Source organism: Centroberyx affinis, unplaced genomic scaffold, assembly GCF_046629955.1.
Source record: "Centroberyx affinis isolate AG114_WGS23_722 - 3 ecotype Tasmania unplaced genomic scaffold, CSIRO-AGI_Caff_v1 ptg000277l_1, whole genome shotgun sequence".
NCBI lineage: Eukaryota > Metazoa > Chordata > Actinopteri > Beryciformes > Berycidae > Centroberyx > Centroberyx affinis.
In genome coordinates, this window is record NW_027278956.1 from 561,015 (window position 1) to 583,622 (window position 22,608).

General features: G+C 44.3%; 2 protein-coding genes across 3 annotated transcripts; both read right to left on the reverse strand.

The window, feature by feature from the left end:
• Positions 1-5,050, reverse strand: LOC139638187 (protein mono-ADP-ribosyltransferase TIPARP-like). The gene is made up of 5 exons (XM_071512235.1): positions 4,200-5,050; positions 3,128-3,296; positions 2,694-2,881; positions 1,542-1,796; positions 1-777 (listed from the first exon to the last, which is right to left on the reverse strand). The coding sequence occupies exons 1-5, from the start codon at positions 5,048-5,050 to the stop codon at positions 327-329; spliced, it is 1,914 nt and encodes a 637-aa protein (XP_071368336.1). The 3' UTR covers positions 1-326.
• A 2,278-nt stretch (positions 5,051-7,328) lies between these two features.
• On the reverse strand, positions 7,329-9,864 carry LOC139638337 (nuclear factor 7, ovary-like). 2 transcript variants are annotated; one of them, XM_071512453.1, is made up of 7 exons: positions 9,837-9,864; positions 9,165-9,624; positions 8,871-8,966; positions 8,545-8,775; positions 8,419-8,441; positions 8,208-8,326; positions 7,329-8,050 (listed from the first exon to the last, which is right to left on the reverse strand). In XM_071512453.1, exons 2-7 carry the CDS (start codon positions 9,591-9,593, stop codon positions 7,506-7,508), a joined length of 1,443 nt encoding a protein of 480 aa, XP_071368554.1. In that variant the 5' UTR covers positions 9,594-9,624; positions 9,837-9,864; the 3' UTR covers positions 7,329-7,505. The 2 variants fall into 2 exon arrangements, with proteins under 2 accessions (XP_071368554.1, XP_071368561.1); XM_071512460.1 differs by lacking the exon at positions 8,871-8,966.
• Positions 9,865-22,608: the final 12,744 nt, after the last annotated feature.

A 22,608-nucleotide genomic window follows, 5' to 3' on the forward strand; every position in this document is an offset into this window, starting at 1 on the left:
AAAATGTTTGTTCGGTAACCAAAATAAACTTTTGAAAAACAAAGTGCTCGCCTTCGTAACTTTGGAGATACATTACAACATTTCAACTCCTCTGCTTACATGTCTTCATTATTGTGAAGTAACTGCACTTAATCTATATATTTTATATTTAGCTAAGCTGAGGACAGTAACTAAGCTGAGGACAGTAACTAAGCTAACGTTTGTCTGGCCTGGGAGAACAGCTGCAACCTCAACTGATTTAACAACAGTTTTGGCCATCTTACGTTTGGACAACTTCAAGATCTATCTGAACAATAAACAACAACCAACTAACGGCATCCTCTTTTTCACGCTTCCATATCAATCACTTTGGGCATCTCTCTGTACTTGATGAGGTAGTACGGGTAGCACTGACAGCTATCAAAAACTACAAACATGGAGGGATTCTCCAAGCTGTCTACGCAGGTGTCGTAGAGACAGTACTTCTTCGCCCTGGTGAGGGGCGGGGGGCGGCGGTACCCGTTCCTTCCCAAGCTCACCTTCCCCACCAGCACCTTGGCCAGGAACATGTGGCGAACCTCATCCATCCCCACCTTGGCTGAATAGGAGTTGGAGAAGGAGGCGATGCAGGCGAAGTAGGAGCCGTGACCGTAGGACACGCCGTTGACTCCGGCCATCCGCGGGTCGAAGTTGTTGTGGCAGATGTCGTCCACGGCCTCTGCGGTCGTGCCGTGGAACAGATGTCTCTCCAGAGGCTCCTTCATCTTGGTGTGGCGCTTCAGCATGTGGGACTTGTACCTGCAATGGAAATGTATTTGTGCTGCAAGTTCAAGCGTTTTGATGTAACACATATCTATTGTGCAAGTATCATGCCAACACAAACGTATGCATGAATATGCTGCTAGTAGTAGCATATTCGTATTAGTAGTAGTAGGTATAGTGGTAGTAGTAATATTAGTGTCCCCATGGTTTAAATGCTATTTCAGAGGATTTTCCACTTTCTAAACAATAAAATTGTTGGGGAAACACAAAACACTTGAAATTTTTTGACATGAAAATTGTCCGATTTTAAGATGTTGAACATTGGCACAAGATATCGGCTATCGGCAGTTTAAATCTAAAATTTCTATTGGCATCAGACATAAAAAATACAAAAACAGTTGAACCCGAATTACTTAATTCACTGGCCTACAATTCTCTTCTATAACAGAGTAAGCAAGCGTTACAATACAATTAGACCAACTTTTGTGTATTTATCAAAGCCATACAATTGATAAATACACAAAAGTCGGTCTAATTGTATGATATGTGGAGTTGTGTATTATATGTTTTTTCGTGTTGCACTTAGGTCCCTATGGTTGCACTGGTGTTGTATGTGGTGTATTGTTACAGCTATTCCATCTGTACTGTGATTAATTCCACCAGCCTAGCCGTGTGGTAATAAAAGAAACTTGAACTTGAACTTGAAGCGTTAAGTATAAAGCATGACTTCCCAGTCATTCCACTAATACCTCTCCATCCATGTTAACACACACAGGAAAAGACACAAACAGCAGCCGAACCTTTGGAACTTGTCCCAGTGGAGGTGGTTCTGGATTTGCTGGATGCCGAGGATCTCCACCTTGGTCTCGGGCAGGCTTTCGTGGAACAGGTTGTAGACCTTCAGGTAGGCCTGCGTGCCTAGCGGGACGTCCACCAGGCTGTACTCCTGCTCTGAGACCAGGCTCCACACCGGGGGGTACCAGCAGCTGAACTCCTCCAGAGGGTCCACGCTGAAGTTGGCCGCAGGAGGCTCACCGAGGGGCTGGGCAGGCCCACTCTGGATTCCTGTCCTGGGTGTGGGGGGTTAGAGGAGGAAGAGGAAGGGAAAGACCAAAGAAAGGGTTAGGGCTATTAACTTGGCAATAACGAGATATGGGACCATTCCAAAGGCAACATCTCACCAACTGACTATGCATCTGAAACCCATAGACAAGTTAGAGCAGGTGATGAGTGTGCGTGTTTGTATTTGGGTTCAACCAATAGTGATATTTTTCTAATGGAAGCTACTAATACCCAACATTTTCTGGTAATATTCAACATTTTATTTAGCCACTTTCATGCAAAAAAAAAGTGTTCAGTGTTTCTAGGGCCAAATGATTGTGGCTGAAATGATAATCCCGATTATTTTACTAGATATTGTGATCACAGTTTTTAATCACATTATTATTAGTCCTGATGACTTTTAGGATCTTATATCACCATCTTGACTATTTTCAACAACAGCTGTGATACACGGTTATACACGATTAACTATGCAGTGCTGCAAGTGTTTACCCAGAATTTTATTCTTGGCAGCATGGAAACATCTGACACAGTATTATGGAACATTAAAACCCTCCATTGACATCCTGGAAAAAAAAAAATAATAATAGCAATAATGATTATAATAATAGCATATTCATGCATATTTGTGAGGGATATGTTACATTAGAATCTTTCCAGGTCAAGGGCTTCCCATAGAAAACCAGTGAAATACTGACCAATTTTACAATAAAGATGTAATCAAACTGCATTGTATCCATTATATTTAAAGTGTGTTTATATTAAATTTAAAGAGTGCATTTTTAAGAACAGGACAATATTGGCCTGATATCAAACCAATGTATCGGTCGAACCCTAGTATGTATGTGAGTGACGCAGAGAGAGAGAGAGAAAAGAGGCAGGACACTTACTTCAGATATGGCTCCATGGAAGGAAGGGAGCGGTAGGCAGGCCTGCGGCGAATTTCTCTCTGGTATCCTGAGGTGATGTTGGTCTGGGTCATACTGGTGAAGTCCACCTTGTACTCCTGTGTACCGATATAGAAGGAACACTCCGGCTCCATGTTGTTCATCTTCTCCAGCAGCAACTTGGACATGTCCTTTGAAGAGACATATCAATATCAATGTGCAAGAAGCACGTTTTTTTAATGGGAATCGGTCACTGAAAAATGCACTCAATGGCGGAATCCAACTTAAGTTCAAAATGAGAATGGGGACTAGAGCAAGAGAGGGCTGTGGAGAGTAGAAATAGATAAGAGGGAGACAAAGAGACAGTGAGGAGGGAAAAGGAGAGAGAGACAAAAAGGCTGTGAAAGCAAGAGAGGGGGAGAAGTAGAGGCCTTTACCTCCTTGTACTCTTGCCAGTTGAGGTTGTTCCACCAGTAGATTTGCCACTTGCCAGGGAAGTAAGGGTTCTTGGCTGGGTCGTCAGTGTTAGACAGTCGTCTAATCCCGTCATACTTGGAGGGGTTGTCCAAATCCATTGATTCAAAATTCAGGCTGTAGCAGTCGTTTCTAAAAGGAAGGTAGGACACAGAAGCATTGCGGGATTATGGGTCAAATCCAGTGACTTGTATTTGTTTTTGTCTGAAGGAGAGCTCCCACATTTACCATCATCAATACAATAAAAATCCTGACCTGGATGTTCAATTGCCATACACACATGTAGTAAATCCAGAGTATTTGATTATATTTTCATTTTGGTTATCTAAACACCACACATCACTTTTGGTGTTTTATTTTTTCTTATTTTATATTTCATATATGTGTTAAATGGGTTCTATGACACATGGGCCCTTGAAATGAAATTGAAACATGAGCATCGATGAGATAGCAGCCATTCTTTTCTTCGGTCTTGAAAAATATACTTTTTGCAAATATGCGATTGTCAACAGAGAACGTCATCTAATAACAACACAAGATCAAATTAGTGCTGAAACGATTAGTCAATTAATCTATTATAATTTTTATAATTGATTACTCCTTTTAGTCATTTATCAAGTAAAAATACCAAACATTTAGCCTGGTGTCCAGCCCCTATGAATCGCAATCACTTTTGCATTTGCATGAATTTGCATGAATCACCATGCAAATTTGAAGAGTTATGAGAACTGCGATTCATAGGAGATGGACACCAGGCTACCAAACATTTGCTTTACAAATGCTACAATTTGCATGCTTTTCTCCGTTTCATATCATTATAAAATGAATACTTCGGACTACATAAGCACTTTAAAGGCACCATTTTGGGCTCTGGTAACTTGTGATGGCCATTTGTCATTGTTTTTGACATTTTATAGACTAAATGATTAATCGGTTAATTGAAAAAATAATCGATAGATTAATCAATAATAAAATGGTTAGTTGCAGCCCTAGCTGACATCACAAATAAGCCTCCAGTCCCGCCCTCTTACTCACCCATCCTTGATGCCAATCACCTCCTGGTTGACATCGCAGTAGATCCTCTCCAGCAGGAGCTGGGAGCGAGGGGGGAAGTCGACCCACTGGTGGGTGGACACACACCACAGCTGCCAGTGGAAGGGGTAGGGGGTGTGGTGCATCTTACACTTCGCCCCTTCACAACACAGATTCAAGAGGAAATTGTCACAGATCTGGATGTCGTAGGAGCTCTTGGTGTGGAAGGGCTGGGAGACAGGTGCTTTGGGCGGGGCCGGCGGCTTGGTGGGGGTGCCTGTCGGGGTCTGGGTGACGGACAGGACCCCTTTCTTGGCAGGGGTGCTGGGCTGGAGCGCAGGCTGGGACTGGGTGATGATGAGAGGCAGGGGGACGATGAGCGAGGTGGACATCACCGGGCTTGGGGCTACCTTCTGTAGCTGACTAGGAGGGCCGGGGCTGGGCAGCGGCTGGGGGGTGTTTTGGGAGAAGGTGAAGAGGATCCTGGAGGCGTCATCCTGCTGAGCTATGGGCTGGATGACCATTTGAGGCTGGAGGATGCTGGGAGGAGGAGCTGAAGTCTGTGCCAGGTTGGAAGCGCTTTCACTCTTGCTGGGACTTGCAGTCTTACCTGGCTTAGAGGGCACAGGGGTCAAGTGAACATTGATGCTGTATGGGTTGACAGCCCAGGAGATGTCGACCTGCTGGGATCTCATGGCGTCCCACACTGGGAGGGTGGTGTTGGCGTCAGCTGGGATTTCCAGGAGGAGGAGAGAAGGGCTTGGCAAGGTGACCTTGGACGACATGGACGGGGACTCAGGAGTTGAAACAACTGCTGCTGCCTTCTTTCTCTTCCTCCCTTTGCTGTCAGTCATCTTGGGCATCCTATAGAGGAGTGGTTGATTGATTATCAATTCACTTTTAATGTCTGCATCAGGGATGTAGCGGAGCCTCAGCCCACTTTAACCTTTTGATTTGTAGAGTAATTTACCCACTTTCTTATGGTGACACAATTAAGATATAAAATTCTGAGTATGTATCATAGCAAGCAGTTTGTAATTTATATGCAATGTAAGGGAAAAACGCATAAATTAATGCTTTTCTAAAGTTGATTTTTGTTCATAACGGTGGTTGTCTCATGAAGATAATCGACTACAGGTCATATAGTTTACCCGCCTTTTTATTTACATAAAACTATGTAAGAATATAACTTCAAAATCCCTAGCTATCGGCTACTTAGCTACACATAAATGTACTAACCTATAGCTACAAACAGCTAATGGGCCGATATGAAAGCTTAACTTTACGCAGGTTTTAATGCATTGGCTAACGCTACCGTTAGTCATAGGCCAGTAATTGGTACTTCACCTTGCCGTGGAGTATGACAGCTTCACACAAATGATGAAAGTAACTCTTAAGGTGTGTTTTCAAATATTCAACCTAAGGTCTAACACAATAAAGCAAAAACTTTCGCTGAAGCAAAGGCTGACAAGGTCGACATGAGGTGCAGCTAGCTTAAAACTACTTCAGCCGGACTATTTAGTTAGGTGACCGTCTAATTAGTGGGTGCGGAGGTGCGGAGAGGAAATGAAGTGACCAACACTGCAAAAATAAATAAAGACATCTGTAATTAAATGCAATAAAGTTTCAATTAAAAAAATAAATAAATACATTTCACATATACTTCAGAATAGTTATTCAAAATACATTTTGGACACTGGAAGTAGGCTACACTTTCTTTCTTTCTTTCTTTCTTGACATATTCTGAAAAATAGTTTATTTTACCATTAACAGACACAAAATAATCCCTTACTAACTTCATGAAATTTACCAAAGTATAGGCTAGTTTGTTTTTTGAATAGATATCACCTGAATAAAGTCTAATAAAGTGAGTTAGCCTACATATGATATTGTATTGTGTTTTGTATATTGTTTTATGTATTATAATCCCTTTTTCACTTTCTCACAGTCCTAATCTTTAGGCCTAAACTTAAAGTAACCATTCCTATGGCGAAACCTGGCTTGGATGTTAGAAGAAAGGGGAATAGATGGTGTGTCATTGGGGTTATTATCAAATGTGCAGCCCCTCATCAGAGATGTTTCATTGAATTAGGCCAGCAACTAAACCTGTACCAACAGGGCTTGCAGGGCACACACCACCAAAAGTGTACCAAAAACCCCGGGTTTGCATGTAGATAAATTTGTAATTGAATTGCAAATTGCATGCTATCTTTAATAGCTGTACATCAAGCATTTTTAGTACTGATTTCCTAACGTGACAGGGCCAATACATAATATATGCTTGCCCTGGGGCCTCAAGGGGGATAATCCAGACATGCAACAACCAGAGGGCCCAACAGTCAATTATACCCAATTCCCTCCACACCCACTCTCAACGCTAATTAGACGCATACCCACATACACTACATGGGAAGACTGATCCTCATAGCCTCTAGTATTCTGGCCTGCACAGCAGCTCAGAAACTGCATCGTACCACAGTCACAACACTAATGTGACCACTAGACAGTTTGACTTGCAGGATGGAGAATCATTTTTTGGAACTTTGTTAACCCATAACTCAAAATACACTTTTTTTTTCTTCAGTGTTTGCTTTGGGTTGGATTAAAATACAAGTACAACTCTTGCTAAGCTGTCACTTTCTGTTTTGTATCAACATCTCAGACAATACATTTCAAAGCAGAAACCAGGCACAAGTACACCAAGTACATTTTCTGAAAGATGCAGTGTGGCAGGACCTTTTGTAGTAGTTCAAATAGTGTAGGGCTGTCAAGTTGAGTGAGCTTTGGCATAGGAGGAGTAGTGAGTATGTTTTGATGAAAAATGAAGTTGAAAAACTGAAAAGATGAGAGAGCACTGTATTGAGTAATGAAGAAAAAAAAAGAGAGAAAGGTACAATGAAGGCCTATGGGTGCAGTACTAAAAGTTTTATAGCCCAGCAAGTCTAATCACAGTATGATTTCAGATTCTGGGGCTTCTTTGTATACCTAGTGATATGAAATTTGGAACAGCTCCCATTCCTTTTGGGCAGAAGAAAACTAAGCAGCAGAGATGTGAATGTGAGGAATTAAATTGTGTTGTTTCCAAAGTCCAATAACATGCAGTTAAATCATTCACATGCATGCACATACAAGTTTTTTCTTAAGTTTTATTCAGTGATACCATAGGCAAAGGTTTGTGCAATTAATTCTTCAAAATAAATGGTAGACAACTGTCTACAACACATGATAGAGTATGATTTTTATCATAAAATCAAAAGGCAAAGTTTCAACATTCACACAGGTAAATTCTTAGCTCCATTAGCTACATGCTCAAAAATAATCAGCAGCTTTCACAGAAAACTCCAGTGGTTCAATCTTCAAAGGACACTGCTTACAACCCAACCAGAAATAAGGGAAGACCTTCTCAGTGAAGGCATGCTTGAAGGTGTAGATGTGTGTGTTGTCAAGCGGATCATAGAAAGAAATCCTCCCCTTGTCGCAATCCAGCTGCACTCTGATTCTCTGGGGCTGCCTCTTCAAGTTCAGCCTCGTCAAAGGAGAAGTGCCCGCAAAGTACATTTTGTGGTAAAAGTACACGGACAAGTAGCCATTCTTCAGCACGGAAGACACTTTCTCTTTCCTCTGGACGGATTCTTTGGCCACACCGAGAACCCAGGCGGTGTTTTCTCCCACTTCCACATCCCAGACGTGCTTGCCTGAGGTGAAGCCCTGGTGGGCCAGTACGCCGGTGTCAGGGTCGAACCTCTCCGGGTTGTCGGGCAGCTTCTGCTTCTCATCGCTGTCGCTGACGCTGGTGAGATCCTCCGACAGCTGGAGCCACGGGGCGGCAGTGTTGGGGTCCAGAGTCACCGGGGCTGAAGACAACAAAGCAGATTATTAGCTATCTGCAACGGCTGGAGTCTGACTGCAGTTCAGTCAACATCATGACCTTCTGCCATCCTCCTGAATCCATCAAGCAGAGTAAACCTCGCCATGAGATTTCTTCTTATGGCCTGAACAGTATGTACTCACTGTATGTGATGATCTTCTGCATCCTCGCCCACACAGTGTACTTGAGCGAGCCCAGGTATTTGGCCACATCTATGAGCGCTCCTGGAGCCATAACTGGAACCATGTCTGGATGCTTATTTCTGCAGGAAACAGAATTAGGCAAACTCTCTGTTTATCACACACTTGATAATGCAAGTAAGAGAAAGAGAGAAAGACATAACAAGCTTCTTACCTTGTCATCGTCTTCTTGCATTTCTGAAAGACAAAATGATTGCAAATTAATAAGAGAACTCCTATCTTCCTACATGCTCAACATAGTGTTCATGCATTCTGCTAATCCAAACGTGCTCAAACGTACGTGAAGGAGCGAGATGTCCTCCAAAGCCATCTCCTCTTCTATGGCTCTGATGGAGTCAGACACAGAGGTTATGTTTCTGCTAATTTGTTCAATCATCTGCCTCATCGTTCGACTCTTCTGCTCTTCCTCCTTCTTCAGGGCCTCCATCCGGGCCTCTTCCTCAGCTTTTAGGAAACGCTGAAGCTTCTCGAACTCCTCGCGGGTCCGTCTTTCCACGAATCGTGCCTGGACCTGAAATGAAACCTGCGTTAGTGTGGCCTGTAAACGACCGGCACGGGCTACGGTGTGATTTCTTATATCATCCACTGGCAAGAACAGCACTACACCTGAATGTGTGCCACAGTATCCTCGTAGTTTTTCTTAATTTTATCATAAGCCTCTCTCCTTGTCTGCAAAGAGCTGAGGGCAGACTTCATTTCCTCCTGTGCAGATAATTCAGGGAAGAAAAAACTAATTTAAAAGCCTGTTGCTTAGAAACAGATTATCCAATCTTTAGACTAATAACATCCTTCAAAGACAACAGCTCATCATTGATGCTCTGAACTTGTCAGCCTGTCGCTAACAGTCGTTAACAGAAAAGCACATTTTCATTATTTCCCCTAAGAAGCCTAGATCTTTACCTTCACATCCACAATGGCCTCGCTGACAGGGCAGCAATCATGCTGTTTGTGCTTCCTGGAGGTGTGGCAAACCACACAGATGGGCTCCTTGTCCAGCAGGCAAAAGAGCTTCAGCTTCTCCCCATGGAGTGGGCACATCTCCCCAGGATCACAGTACAGCTCTCCCGTCTCTGCCGGGACCTGCAGACCTCCGCCGTCCTGGACGTAAGAGTCGCACAGGTTCTTCAGGGTGAGACTGGCCACAGGTTCGTCCAGAGACTCCGTCCTGCAGAGAGGGCAGTCGTGGCTCTGTCCCCGCGGAGCCCAGTACTGCTGCAGGCAGGCCGCACAGAAACTGTGGCTGCACTTGAGGACCACCGGGTCCTTGAAGATATCGCAGCATATGGGACAGGAGAGGTCCACTTCTGGGAGCGAAAGCCTGCCAGCCATTCTGCCACCCTCACTGCGCTCGTGTTTCCCTCTGAAATGGAAAGTAGGGCAAAGGGCAGAGGCAGGGTGCAGGCACCGGACAAACAGAGACAGCCCTTGTTTACATCCAGAATCATTGCTTATTGCTTATACATTTTAGTCTATTTACTTTACCTTATCAAGGCTGCTGGAATTCATAACCACCTTCAAATGCAAATTTATTTATAGTACATTTAATAGAAGAAAAGTTACAGTGAAACTTACCTGACACCCAATTCCAGTAGCAGAGCTGCGTCTCTCAGAAGTAATGAAATGTGTAGACTTCCTGCTTCCTGTTTTGCTGAGTCACCCAAACAAGGCGGAGCCAAGCAGGCAGGCAGTTTTAACCCTTAACCCACTCCAACAGCTCATTTTACTGTGCAAATATTGTCTAAGGGCGTGCTGATCCATGATCTACACTCAGCAATAATGAAAGCATTTACCTCATGCTCAAATTAATACCAAATTTAACAATGCTGTATAGAACTATAAACGTTACAGAACACTACAGAACATTAAAGATGCAAGTAATGCAATACATCTAAAGCAAATATGAAAATATGCTTATTATGAAATGTGAATTAATCACATACTCTAGGGTGCAATACTTGCACCCTATAGTGCAAGTATTGCACTGCTGACTGTTCTCAGTGTGTCCAAGATGGTTTGTATTGAGTATTGAGAACTGCTAAACATATGACACCATCTAGTGGCCATTGGCAGCAAAGGGTCTGTTGGAATATTCCATTAGCCATTCCACTATCTTTTTGCTATCATCTAGTATTTTCATTTCTCATTTACCAGCAAAATACAACAACAATTTGTATCATGCCACCTCTCAAAGCTCAGGTTTTTTGAGAGTGATGGGTGTTTCATGAAGGTGCAGAGGGCAAATGAGACTGCTACTGTTAAAGTAAATGGGAACACTTTATCCTTAAATATTTATAGGGCTGTTTTCGTGAGAAAGGTCAACCATTTCACCTCTCCTCAGCCAGTCAAGCATTTCTCGTATTACTTTCAGGATTCCCATCTACTTGTATCACATGCTGTGATTGTACAGTGCACATATCCTGTATTTGCCACTACTGTTATGCTCCAAAGTCTATTTTGACAGAAAAAGTAGAACAAACACACATCCAAAAACAATTAATTTTTCAGATTTATTGCATGACGTCAGACCACCAGCATGCAGACTCTATTTCTCAATTTGGCCACTTGGAGTCCAGCTGTCCTCCTTGATTGTAGCTCTCAGAATCCAACACATTAAGTAGAAACCTCTCTTGATTGTATGGAAGATGCTGCTCCTCTTCACAGCATGCCACGGTAGTTAGGTCATCAATGAGCTGAAGCTTGATACATGCTGTGTTCAGGTCTGTGGTCCCTCTCTGGTCTGTGATTGGAGAGTTCTGTACTCTGCACTGCTTCCTGAGCGCAGCACTCAAATCACTTGAGTTACCGTAGCCTTCTTGGAAAGAAACAAAAACCTTGCTGCAGTCAACACATTCAGGCATCTCGGCAGAGTTCCCGCCAACTTTGCACTTGAAGGCCAATGTCACAGAAGGCTCCTGTGGCCTGCATAGCTTCTGAAGGGTCCCAGGACCCTGTGGTAAGGATAAACATTAGAGCTATTTTCAGAAACAAAAGAAAGAAAAGAGAACTAGTCAACTATCTATATGCAGTGGGCAGTGGGGGAAATTTAACTTCTTCATAGAGGTCATACTGTATTTGTATGAGTCATTCTTGGTGTGAGTCATGGTCTACAGTTTGTTGCTTGGATTTGGTGTGAGTAGAGTTTAACTGGCTAGACAAGTCACAAATACATGGAAACTCAGAAAAACAGAACACAGAATAGTCTCACTGGCCTAATATGCTTTTTCCACATTTGGTCTTCAGGGTTGAAACCACAGCCTCACTTCCACCCCAACTACACATTAGCAGTGGTTCATCAAAATTTGATGCTTTTATAATGTTTACATTTTACATTTATGTTTTAGGCATTTGTCCGACGCAACTTATCCAGAGAAGCAAACTTTATGGGATAGTCTCTCTTACTACTAAAGTTACTTTTAATTGAGCCTCATTCTCTTCAGCCGGATGGCACTCATGGCCCCTTTGCTTTTTTGAGAACTGGCAACACAGATGGGCTGTTTGTCATCCATAAAGGAGTGTTTGAGTTTTCCAGCAGATGCTCTGGTTGTTAATTGTTTCACTTCCCTCCTGGAATGACTCACAGAGGTTTTTTTTAAGGCTAGGTTCATCAATAAAGTGTTTACTTTATTTGACGTTTATTGCAAGGCATCATAAACACACTTTAAACTTACTGCAAGCCTGTTATACACTAGTCCCACATTATCGCCACATCAGAAAATTACATGAATTCTTGTGCTTTATGATGCATTTTAACACATGATTATGGTGCAACTGTTATGGAATTGGTATACAAGGTATTCAATGCTTGAGGTTTTTGCACATTGTGTGTTATATAATGCACTCATAATATGCTTATTCTGCCACATAATGTTTTATGATTAAATAAACATTTACCCAACATTCTTTCCTACACTCAATTGCTACAGTCCGTTAAAATGGCAGAACTGAACTTCGACTATTAGTGTTTTATTGGGTAGAACTTCAGCTTCTTCCTCCAGCAGCTGTCCTGCTTCATTCCAATTGCAGGGAACTGGCAGAAAGCAGGAACACCAGTAGCATGAGCATGTTACTCATCTTTTCTGTACATCCTGGACTCCTGGAGTAAAAGCTGACCACACCTTTTGCCATGAAATGAAATCAGTAAGCCCATTTCCCCGGTGTTGTAAATATGCATCACCACTAGATGTCAGAATGTACCCAGTTATGGAAAAGTAATGGTGAGTTCAGCCACATAAGATACTGAACTTCTGCTGAAACATCCAAGGGGATCTGAAGTGTCCTTTATGCTTTACATCAAAATGACTCTATAAAGAGACGAACACCAGGAGATGTGAGATATAATCTGTCTTATCTGCCTTGTATATGTCCTTTGGAAATGGCAGCGTTCCTTCAGGATGAAGCAGTTAAACGCATACATTTACCTGGATGTGATTGTCTGCAGCCTCTCCTCTCCCGTAAATTGGTTGTCAGCCGGTGTGACCCGGGCTAATGGTGATTCATTATTGCTCACACCCTGCTAGTGTTCACAGAGCTTCATTGGGGCCGGAGGGAAGGGAGGGGAGGGGGGGGGGGTTTGGCTGTCAAGCTCTCAGGATCTAATGAGCACGGGCAGGCGAACAGACAGCAGAAACAATCCCAGTCAGACCTGTCTCACCGACTGATACCTTACAGAGAGCATCAGCACCGGCCTGACATCAGCCTGACAGAGCTGTGAGGGAGAAGTGGCGCGACGTGAATGTCTCACCTGCAGACGCTCTCTGTGGATGGGACGCCTTCTTCTTGTACATAGAGGAATGAATCGACGACTGTGGCCTCGAGGACATATTAAAAAAATGTCAGAGGAGCATAACGGTGTCATATTTATTTCACCCTCATATAAACTTGCAAACATATGACAAAAAGTCAATAGTCCATCCATTAGTCTGCTGTACTACGCAGTTAGGCAGGCAACTAGTGAACAGAGGGCCATTCGTTATGGTGGATCATATGAGGAAGGAATGAGAGAGGAGGTAAAGAGAGAGAGATGGAGAAAGAGATTGTTTTATTATATGGACAGAAGGTGTTAGCAGATGCATCTCCCCAGAGTCTCCTCTTCACATCACTGTTGGCTGTGTGCGCACACACGCTGCCTCGTCAACGCACAAAAATACTGTTGGCTTCCATGTCATTAAAGCGCCATCAATAGTGGCGGATTGCACTCAAGGTGTTTTTGCATTTTGCTGCGTCATGCCCCAGTGTGCCTGGAGAAACAGCACAGATTTGTCGAGCTAATTTTGCAACATGCTGATCTGCACCGCAATCTTCCCCCTTGTAACTGTAACCCTACCTGCATGGAGTAATACTTGGAAAGGTAATGATATTAAATGTTCCATTGAATATTGCATTTGCTGCAGTGAAAATATTACAATAAGTAGGCAGCAGCTGAGTCCGTGTGTAGGGTGGAGAGGATATTACAAGATTAATCTCCAAGTTGAGTCATAACTGTAATTGATACCCTGATAAGACGAGAGAAAAGGAGAGGGACAGGGGCACCAGGACTGAATTACACTTCACGCCATATCAATATTTGATCTTTTCAGAGTAAAATAGTTGTGACGTGTCGACAAATCATTTTCATGCTCTTCACATCGTGACTCATGAGCAGCGAGATCCAGCCGTCGTCAAAGGGAAATAGCACATCCATTTCATCAGAGGATGCTTTCATTTCGGCTCTTTCACACATGAATTGAGGCCTCCATATAAATTGGATTAAATGCACAATTTCACCGGGGCCTGCTGCGAGGGGCTCTCACCAAAGACCAGACTTTTTTCACTCACATATTGATTTTTCCCCTTGGTGATGGTTGAGCAACCTTTGACAACAATCTCACACAGACATACCGTGAGGCCCAGAGCAGTAAGAAAAAGAAAAAAAAAAGAAAAGTTATTCCGAGTAAGGGCATTTCAAGTAATTTCCCTGGCAGCCATTTTAGATTTGGAGGTGTGTGGGAGGGGTAGACTGAAATGCCACACATGCACACATACATGTTGCACACACACACCCACACACACGTGTACACAGTGCGGGCCTACACATAAACACTCAGACATGTCCACAAACACACATGTGTGCCGTACTGGAGTTGAATTCGATCTTATTGGAGTGGCTGGTGCAAAGCCTGGGGCTCAGAAACCTCCTTGAGTCTCTGGAAGGTCGCCAGATTCACAGGGAAACCATAGTTATCAGTGTTGCTCCCTCCCTCTCTCTCTTTTTCTCTCTCTCGCTCTCTCTCTCTCTCGTAAACACACACACATGCACATACACACACAGTCACCCAACCCCAGTCACGCACCCCAATGGAGTTTAAAGGAGTGACATCAATTCAATAAGCCAGGCCTGACAGGGACAGCGCAATACACCACAACACAGCTGCTCTCTCTCTCTCTCTCTGCTAACCCATTTCCCCCCCCAGCTTCCCCTCCTCTTTAAACTCTAGCTCAGCAACGGAGAGTGATGACAATTTTGTTTTAGCCGGATGAATCCGCTGTCTGTGATGACCCAAATCTTTATTAGGTTTTTGCACCGCTCTACGCTACCAAAACGCTATAGAGAGTCAGGAAATAGTCCCGGTGTCAGGGAATTGCTCGCAATCATTTTCCGGCGGAATTGAGTTGCGTGTTGCTTGTGTTTTTTTCTTTTACCTCCTCAGCTTTTCGTGTCATCCTGAAGTGGCGAACGGGGATATTAATGGTGTCGCTCCCCTTCTGCGGGCGTCGTAATTCTGTCTTTTTTTTTCCTGCATTGCGAGGCCTGATTCAGATCAGACGCCTCGGCTGCAGATGAGGCGAGTCGGGTCTTTGTGGTGAGTGTGGTCGGACCGGGGTCACGCATTGACCGTCTCCATGTGGGTCATCTGGCCTGTGGTGGAGACGGGTCAGGCTTGTCACCATCGATGTGTCAAATCCACTGTGGCATAACACGATAGGCTGCGGGGGTGGGGGTGGGGGTGGGAAGCTGTAGATCTCAAAATGGAAGATCAAGAGGCAGAATGACATTAGCGGGAGCTCCAGGCCTGCAGAGTGTGCGGGGCTTCGACCAAAATTTGATTCTGCTCATCACCTGCGTCACGGCAAACCCAATCTGGTGCGTCAAAATCCACTTTCTGGAGTGGAGCGAAAAGCCCGTCCGCGGTGTTGCTCTCCAGGAATAAATTGGCCCACAGCTTCCCCTGCATTTCATCTCCGGAAGGGGAGGCCAGGAGTCTCTTTAGGGCTCAGATGGATGCGCTCGCTCCCGCCGTATGACACCCAAAGGGCCTCCGTCACGTGATCGGGAGCATTAAGAGCTGCTGTGGGAGACAGATACCCTGCCCTCATTGGCTGTGTGGTCAAGCATATAGAGGAAGTGGATGGCGGTATGGGGCTGCACAATCCCCCATTGACCCCTACAAGTCCTCTATGTGTGTGTGTGTGTGTGTGTGTGTGTGTGTGTGTGTGTGTGTGTACCGGGGGTGATAAAGAGACAGGACAGCACATTAAGAAGTGTGTGATGCTCTTAATTCGCTTGATAAATGACCTGATAGCTGTGACCTGGACAAAGCAGTGGTTGAATACAGAGCAAGATACAGGAGGACGACTTGGTGTATCTTATCTTGTGCGGAGGCATCCACTTTTGAGGCCGTGTGTCTGGGAGGATAAATCAAGCGCACCTCCACTAGTTCAAATATTTGCCCTCGCTGCTTAGCCTGGTAGGGGATATTGGCGCCTTTAATTAACATTCCTAAAAGAGGCTGCACACATCAGTGTGATCTCTGCCAGTAGGTGGTGTGACAGCAGTAATACTGTAAGATTATATTCATATTTTTTCTATCTTAGCCATGGGGTGGATTTGATTTCTATAAATCCCCATTGGCGGAAAAGGCATCGGAGCCGTCATCTGACTGGAAGGTGTCAAAGCAGCCGCGAAATGCAGTAATCCTTTAATCTGGGCAGTCAGCAGCACTGCAAAGGTCCTTACTACAGTATACACAAGCGCTAACACACACACACACACACACACACACTCACACACACCAACACCATTAATGCCACAGCTGCCACCAACAACACCACCGCCGCCACCACCGCCCACATCTCTTCTGTCATCGCATCCCACCTTGCATTGCTCCACGTTATCCCAGCAACCTTTCTGTCCCTCTGGTGAAATCACCCGGCTACTGTGAGAGCTCAGTAGCTATCTGCTGGTGCCGTCACATGGGAGACGAGTCAGATAAGCTGCCAATCATATACAAGTTTCCACTGTATCATCCTATATGGCAAACCCCACCCATCTGGTATTCCAAGCAGGATAAAACAGAAGCTGAAATATCATGAAAAACACTATTTGACTCAGATCTGGCTTCCATCACGATTATAAACCTTTTCCATGACTATAAGTGGAGATGCAGTGACACATTGTCTGTTTATGACCTATTAAAAATGAGTTATTTGAATGTGTGGGAGCTTATCAGCATCGACATCTTGTTTGTTGAAGGTGGAACTGAGCACCCATTCCTCCCAGTAAGCAGCCGGTTCCCTGCTACTCCCTTAGGTATGGGGTTTGAGGGGAGGATTTAGAGGGTTGGGAGGAGACACACACACACACACACACACACACACACACACACACACACACGTTGCTTGGATACCAGAGGGCTGAATACATTGATTGCGCCTTAACACTTAAAGATGTACACTGAATTGGATTATGGTGGCTGTTTGTACCTTATTAGTCTGACATTTCTACTGGAAGAAGACGGTGTCCCCAGATGACTCCGGGGACGGCTGCATTGAAATGTCAGACTACAAGGCCTAATGATTTTTATGCCTTGACATGTTTTAATACACCCATAAAAGTGGAGAAAACTAGTCCATAAAGTGGAAGAATGTGGAGGGAGCAGAGAAACAGATAAGAGACCTCCTTTATTATCACTGCAGCTCCTTTCAAGAAGATGAGACCCAGCAAACTCCTCGAGTGAAACCCTGACTGAGTGTATTTGGTGATAGCAATTGTATAATGAGACTATCCTGAGGCCTGGCTGAAGTTCTCAACGCGAAAAAATCACAGGTTCGACATGGGCGAGGCGGAGCGGTGTCATGTTTTGAAGCCTTTGTTTGGGGTCCGTCTTTATTCTTTTCAAAATTTCATAACTATCGAATAACTGTCACCACGGGTTTGAGGGAGGCAGGTTCCTCTGTTCGTACGTTTTCGTTTGCTTCCCCAAAATGTCACAGCCCAACAACAGAGGAGCAGCTTTGGATTTTCTCTGAAGTTCATAAAACAACAGCGCTTGTTTTACATAATTTTAATAGGCGGTAACTCGTACTTAAGCCTCCGCAGCGTTAATACGAGGGCTATAATGTGGCCTGTAATGTGGCTACTGTCTGTATTGACTTGTGCTGCAGTACAGGACTGGACTTGCCCTGCGATGAGAGGTGCTTAAAACACAGGAGGTGCTGTAATCAGCCATCGATCCGCGGGCAGAGGAGCCCTGGGTAGCTGCAGCGCTATTCAGCCGGGCCCTTCGATTTTGATAAAACAATGATGTATGGTGGGTGAGCAGTAGGGGAAACGAGCCAGGATAATTGTTTTGTTGGTGTTCGCTCCCTGATCACGCCGGGCCCTCGGTGAAGGTCATGCTTTATTGAGTGTTTGGCAGCACTTGTGACCATAACCATGCTGTTATGGGTAATAGTGTTATTGATCAAAGCCACGGCTTCCAAATAGTATACTTTACAACCTTCAGAAATCGCCCGTAAAATGTACAGCCCAAGTTTTACAGAAATCTCTCCAAAAAAGTTGAGGTGTCTCAAAAGCTAATCCAATAGCCAAGGGGAATGTTCCAATGCAGCATCAGGGAGCAGCTTATAATGTGGCTTGTAAAGACTGATTAGCATGATGCTGCCAGACTGGTGGAGTGGGAGTCCAGTTCGGTACAAGACTAGAGGAGACTGTATCCTACAGGGGATTAACAAGGACGACACTGTCATAACAAGACAGACAGAGAGGCCGGTGTCTGGAGACATGTAATGCACACTGTTGTCCTGTGGAAACCTCGTAAGTCCAATTTTGTGTTTTAACTTCAACTGAAGGATTACATGCTCCTCTGCTGGTTTATGAAACTCTTTCAAAACCCATTGGATAAACTCAAAAGTACATGGTGGTCAAGCTGAAAACAAGGCTGCTTTTCTTCGTACATTTTGGAGATAAAAGGTTTTCACTGGACAGCAACAATATGTATATTAGAGAAGATATAGATATTGTATATATACCTAAGTTTGCCTAATTCTAATATGTCTCTACGTACATACTGTACATACAAACACATACAGTATATATGTATGTATGTGTGCATATACTGTATATCCCTAGAGAGAAGGAGACAGACAGAGAGAGAGTGAGATTAACTCTGCCTCAGAATTGACTGTCTGCTTGCTGATGGCCTCTCTGCCACTCTGACAGATTCGACGGAGAGCCGCACCGCGGTGAGTGATATGCAAGATGCGGCCGCCGCTTCGGCCAGTTGTTTGCAATCTGTCAGGCCCCGGTGACTGATGGTTACGGGGGTGCTAAAGGTCAACGCAGTCTGGCCTCACCTGCTCAGAGCGGGGCTCTGTCTCAACCTCATTAGTGGAAATCGCAGAGCTCCTCTTGCACCAGACGCACCCTCATCTGTATGCCAGAAGACACTAATACAGACATCAATGTGGCTGGCGCGCTGCTGTGTCTGGTTGGCTCACATTGACCCACATAAAACACAAATGAAAACACGCATCCACACAGCTGTTTGGGCGACTGAATTCTGCAAAATGTAAGTTGTGAATGCAAATGCCACAGCTCAAAATGCTCCGTTTATAATACTATGATTCAATATTTAAATACGCCTGACCCAAGCCAGTATTAATCTAAAGACTTATCTTACAATATTCAATATTCCGAGTCTTAGGAGAGCTTCAGAGCCCATACAATATGCTGGTTTTGTAGTCCTACTTACATATACCCACTCATCTAATTACAAAAAGGGAGACCATGCAGCAGACCGCATTGCAATGCTCCAACGTTCAATGCTTGCTGACAGAGGCATTGTTAGGATCTTAAAACATTGGGGGCTTAGCCCAGTCCAGAAATCTTTAGATTTTCACCTGATAATTGCACCATTTTCAAGTTATTTCAGAGCAAAATGAATATAAGATGTGAGACACTGCTCTACCAAAAGGTTCCGGTCAGGTGCGTAGGCTGGCTTTCACAACATGAAATCAGAATAAACAAAATGAGTGCAATCTGAGTTCTCATTCAACTTCGTTATTATTTTTATTTTCAGCAGCAGGAGTAAAACCCTAAGAAAAAAATAAGAGCCTTGACGTTGATGAAGCAGTCATATGCTAGATTGTATGTTGCCAATGCTTTGTTTAATTTTGAAAATTGACCAACCCTGGTCTCATAGCTTCTGCTTCTATTGTGTGACAAGGGCTCCTTTTGAACTGTGACAAATTTGAACTGTGCTGTGTTAACTCTGTGTCTTGTCTATCTGATACTCTCCTCTTCTTCACCTCTCCAGTAGCTTTGGTGTCTCATCTGTCTGTCGCACTCCTCATCTCCTCTGCTCTCTCCTCCTGTTCTCTTCATATATGCTTCATACATATGCTTCAGGGGAAACAAATTATGGCTTGAAGACTTATTAATTGGATTCTACAAAGGCAAAGTAAGGTCATCCCACTTTCTTTCTATGCTTAGCCCATGTTCCACATCAATATCACAGTGAGTGCAGGCTAGCTAGACCAGTGGTTCTTAAACTGTGTGCCGTCGCACACTGGCGTGCTTTGGGAGCTGGCCAGGTCTTATTTATGATGATTTACATAGCTATAATTATATGTAAACGTGTGCCTTGTGAAAAAAACCGTTTGATAACCACTGAGCTAGACTAGCTAGCTAGCTAAAGAGCCCTCTTCACCAACCTGAGCTCATCTGCTGCTACAGCAACAGGAGATAAATCTTCCTCCACCTCCTCTAGCCTCGCCTTTTTCTTTTTGAAAAAGCTTCTTATATCCGTAGCATAGCCTTCAAGTCTTGCCTTAGTGAATTAGCTAGCTAGCTACCGCCAGATGCCAACAATGACAAGCCCTGTAACCGGTGTGCTCTCTCTCTCTCTCTCTTTCTCTCTCTCGTGCTCACACAAAATGCACGCGTGCAAATAGTGTGAAGTAGATCTGCTGCTTGAATGACACACAGAGGACCCAAAACGTACTTGCGTTTTTGATCAACGATATCATATTATTTTCGAGGGCTTTAATGCATGATCGGAATGACAGATGAATAGATCCGGGGCAATTTTTTTTAAATTATTCTTATTTTTGTAAAAAAAAACAAAAAACTTTTTTTTTTTTGATCCGGGGCTATTCATAAAACATTCAGGGCTGTAGCCTCGGACGCCCAGGCCTAACGACGCCGCTGCTTGCTGATGAGGATACAGCATGGTATTGCCTGATAATGGATGAAAACTCATCAGCAGGCATTAAACGTGGCTCACTGCAATGCGGTTTATTGCACGGACTCTTTAGTTAGGTATGTGCACAGTACTGGAATTAACTCAGAGGATGACTTATTTTTGGATAAAATAACAATATAGAAATGTGTAGAATATACACTATAAATTAAGAGTCTAGTCTTTACACTTTATCTCTCTCAGAATGTCCATTTCCATCCGTAGCAAATTGCTCACTGCAGAAGCACATTCCCACTGAGGCGGCTGCATATGGTTTCATTAAAAATGGATGTTAATCAAAATGAGCTCAGAATATTGTGATCAAAGTTAAGTCCCTATTTAAACAGACTCTACTTTTCCTTGTCTATAATTTCACCAGGCCATTCATGTTTCTTTCAAGCTGCTCTAACTCTCCTCTCAGTTCTTCCCTAGATTCCCCATCATCAAGTGTCATATGTTCTTAAATACGCCTCTCATTTACAAACAAGCCACTCGCGCTCAATCTGGAAAAGACAGTAGATTGATTAAAGTTGCCCGACTCAAGGGAATCGAATTGTGTGGACTCAGCAAGCCTGACACTGCAGGTAGGCGATCGAGCAAACGCTCAAGATTAATTAAAAGATTTGACAGCTCGCTTCATTTCCTCGCCGTTTATTCCACTAATGTGCTTCATCTGATGAGAGCGAGCGCTGCAGTGCGAGTGGCTGTGATAACATCCGCCCTCCAGATGGTCCGAGCTGCTTGTGTTGTCAGAGCGATGGACTTTTATTTACTTTACCACCTCCCCGGATTGACAGCGAGCACCTGCAAAGGGCAGGACCGGGCGCCCGCTAAGCTGATGTGTGTTTACACGCTCGGCCGACTCGGAGAGGAGCCCGCGACTGGAGAAATGAGGCCGCGGGCCCCCGGTGCCAATCACAAACACTTAGCTGTCTCACTAAATCCCCATAAGAGAGAGTCGAAAAAAATCGAGACAAATCCATCGCTTTTGCATACGCTCTCCGGCGCCCAGATTTTGTACGCCTGCTTCATTATTGCAAGTATTGCTCAATCATTTTTGACTGTGGCGGAACTGCAGCTGAGGCTCAACCTCGCTCAGCCCTGTGGCGAGGGCTCCGGGCAGCCGGCGGTAATTTATTTTCTAATCGATTGGGACTGCAGGCCCTTCCAGACACTGACAGCCAGTGATCAGCTGGAGTGAGACAGAGGTGTTTTATTATGAGGATATCGATGTCTATCTAAATTCACTTAAGTACTGGCGGATAGGCCATCTTTCTAAAGTGCGTCGATGCATAAGGCTGCGGTCGGAGGACGCCACTGTAGCGACTGAACTTCCCGAAGTCTTCGGGGTCACCGCCGCTTTCCTCTTTCCCCTTTCCCGGAGCCTTCCCTTTGAGGAGGAAGAGGAAGAGGAGGCGGGTTCAGCGTTCGGTCGCGGTACCATTTCCCCCTCGTTCTCTCTCTCTCTCTCTCTCAATTGACAGATAAAAGGGCGGCGCAGTGCCAAGCAAACAGCCCTCAGCCCACTGGCTGCAGACTAGATGACAGAGAACAAATCAAACAGAAAGACGCAGAGGAGGAGTGCTCCCTCAGGGCTTCAGGCTCCATCAGCGATAGCACTGATCCCAGTCAGTTTTTATCCTCTTTTCCCTCCCTCCTTTTTTTTTTTTTTTGCTACTAATCCTATTGTTAAAGGTGAGTGCCAGGAACACCGGAACACTCCAGGCTGAAATACAGAACTCTGTGTTTTTTTGATGCTGACATGAGGTTCGTTTTACAGAAGCGGGCAGATGACATGTCAGTTGTTTGAGTCTTCAGCCCTCCTGCTGGCTCTCACGTTCCTCTGT

Bases quoted from the DNA above. Each gene is read 5' to 3' on its own strand.
- LOC139638337 (XM_071512453.1), bottom strand. From the start codon at position 9,593: ATGGCTGGCAGGCTTTCGCTCCCAGAAGTGGACCTCTCCTGTCCCATA. The intron at 8,442-8,544 runs GTACGTTTGAGC...TTTGTCTTTCAG, and splicing joins AGGACATCTCGCTCCTTCAC to AAATGCAAGAAGACGATGAC. The intron at 8,327-8,418 runs GTAAGAAGCTTG...TGTTTCCTGCAG, and splicing joins TGCAAGAAGACGATGACAAG to AAATAAGCATCCAGACATGG.
- LOC139638187 (XM_071512235.1), bottom strand. From the start codon at position 5,050: ATGACTGACAGCAAAGGGAGGAAGAGAAAGAAGGCAGCAGCAGTTGTT. The intron at 2,882-3,127 runs GTAAAGGCCTCT...GTCTCTTCAAAG, and splicing joins ACTGGCAAGAGTACAAGGAG to GACATGTCCAAGTTGCTGCT. The intron at 778-1,541 runs GTTCGGCTGCTG...TTTCCATTGCAG, and splicing joins CACTGGGACAAGTTCCAAAG to GTACAAGTCCCACATGCTGA.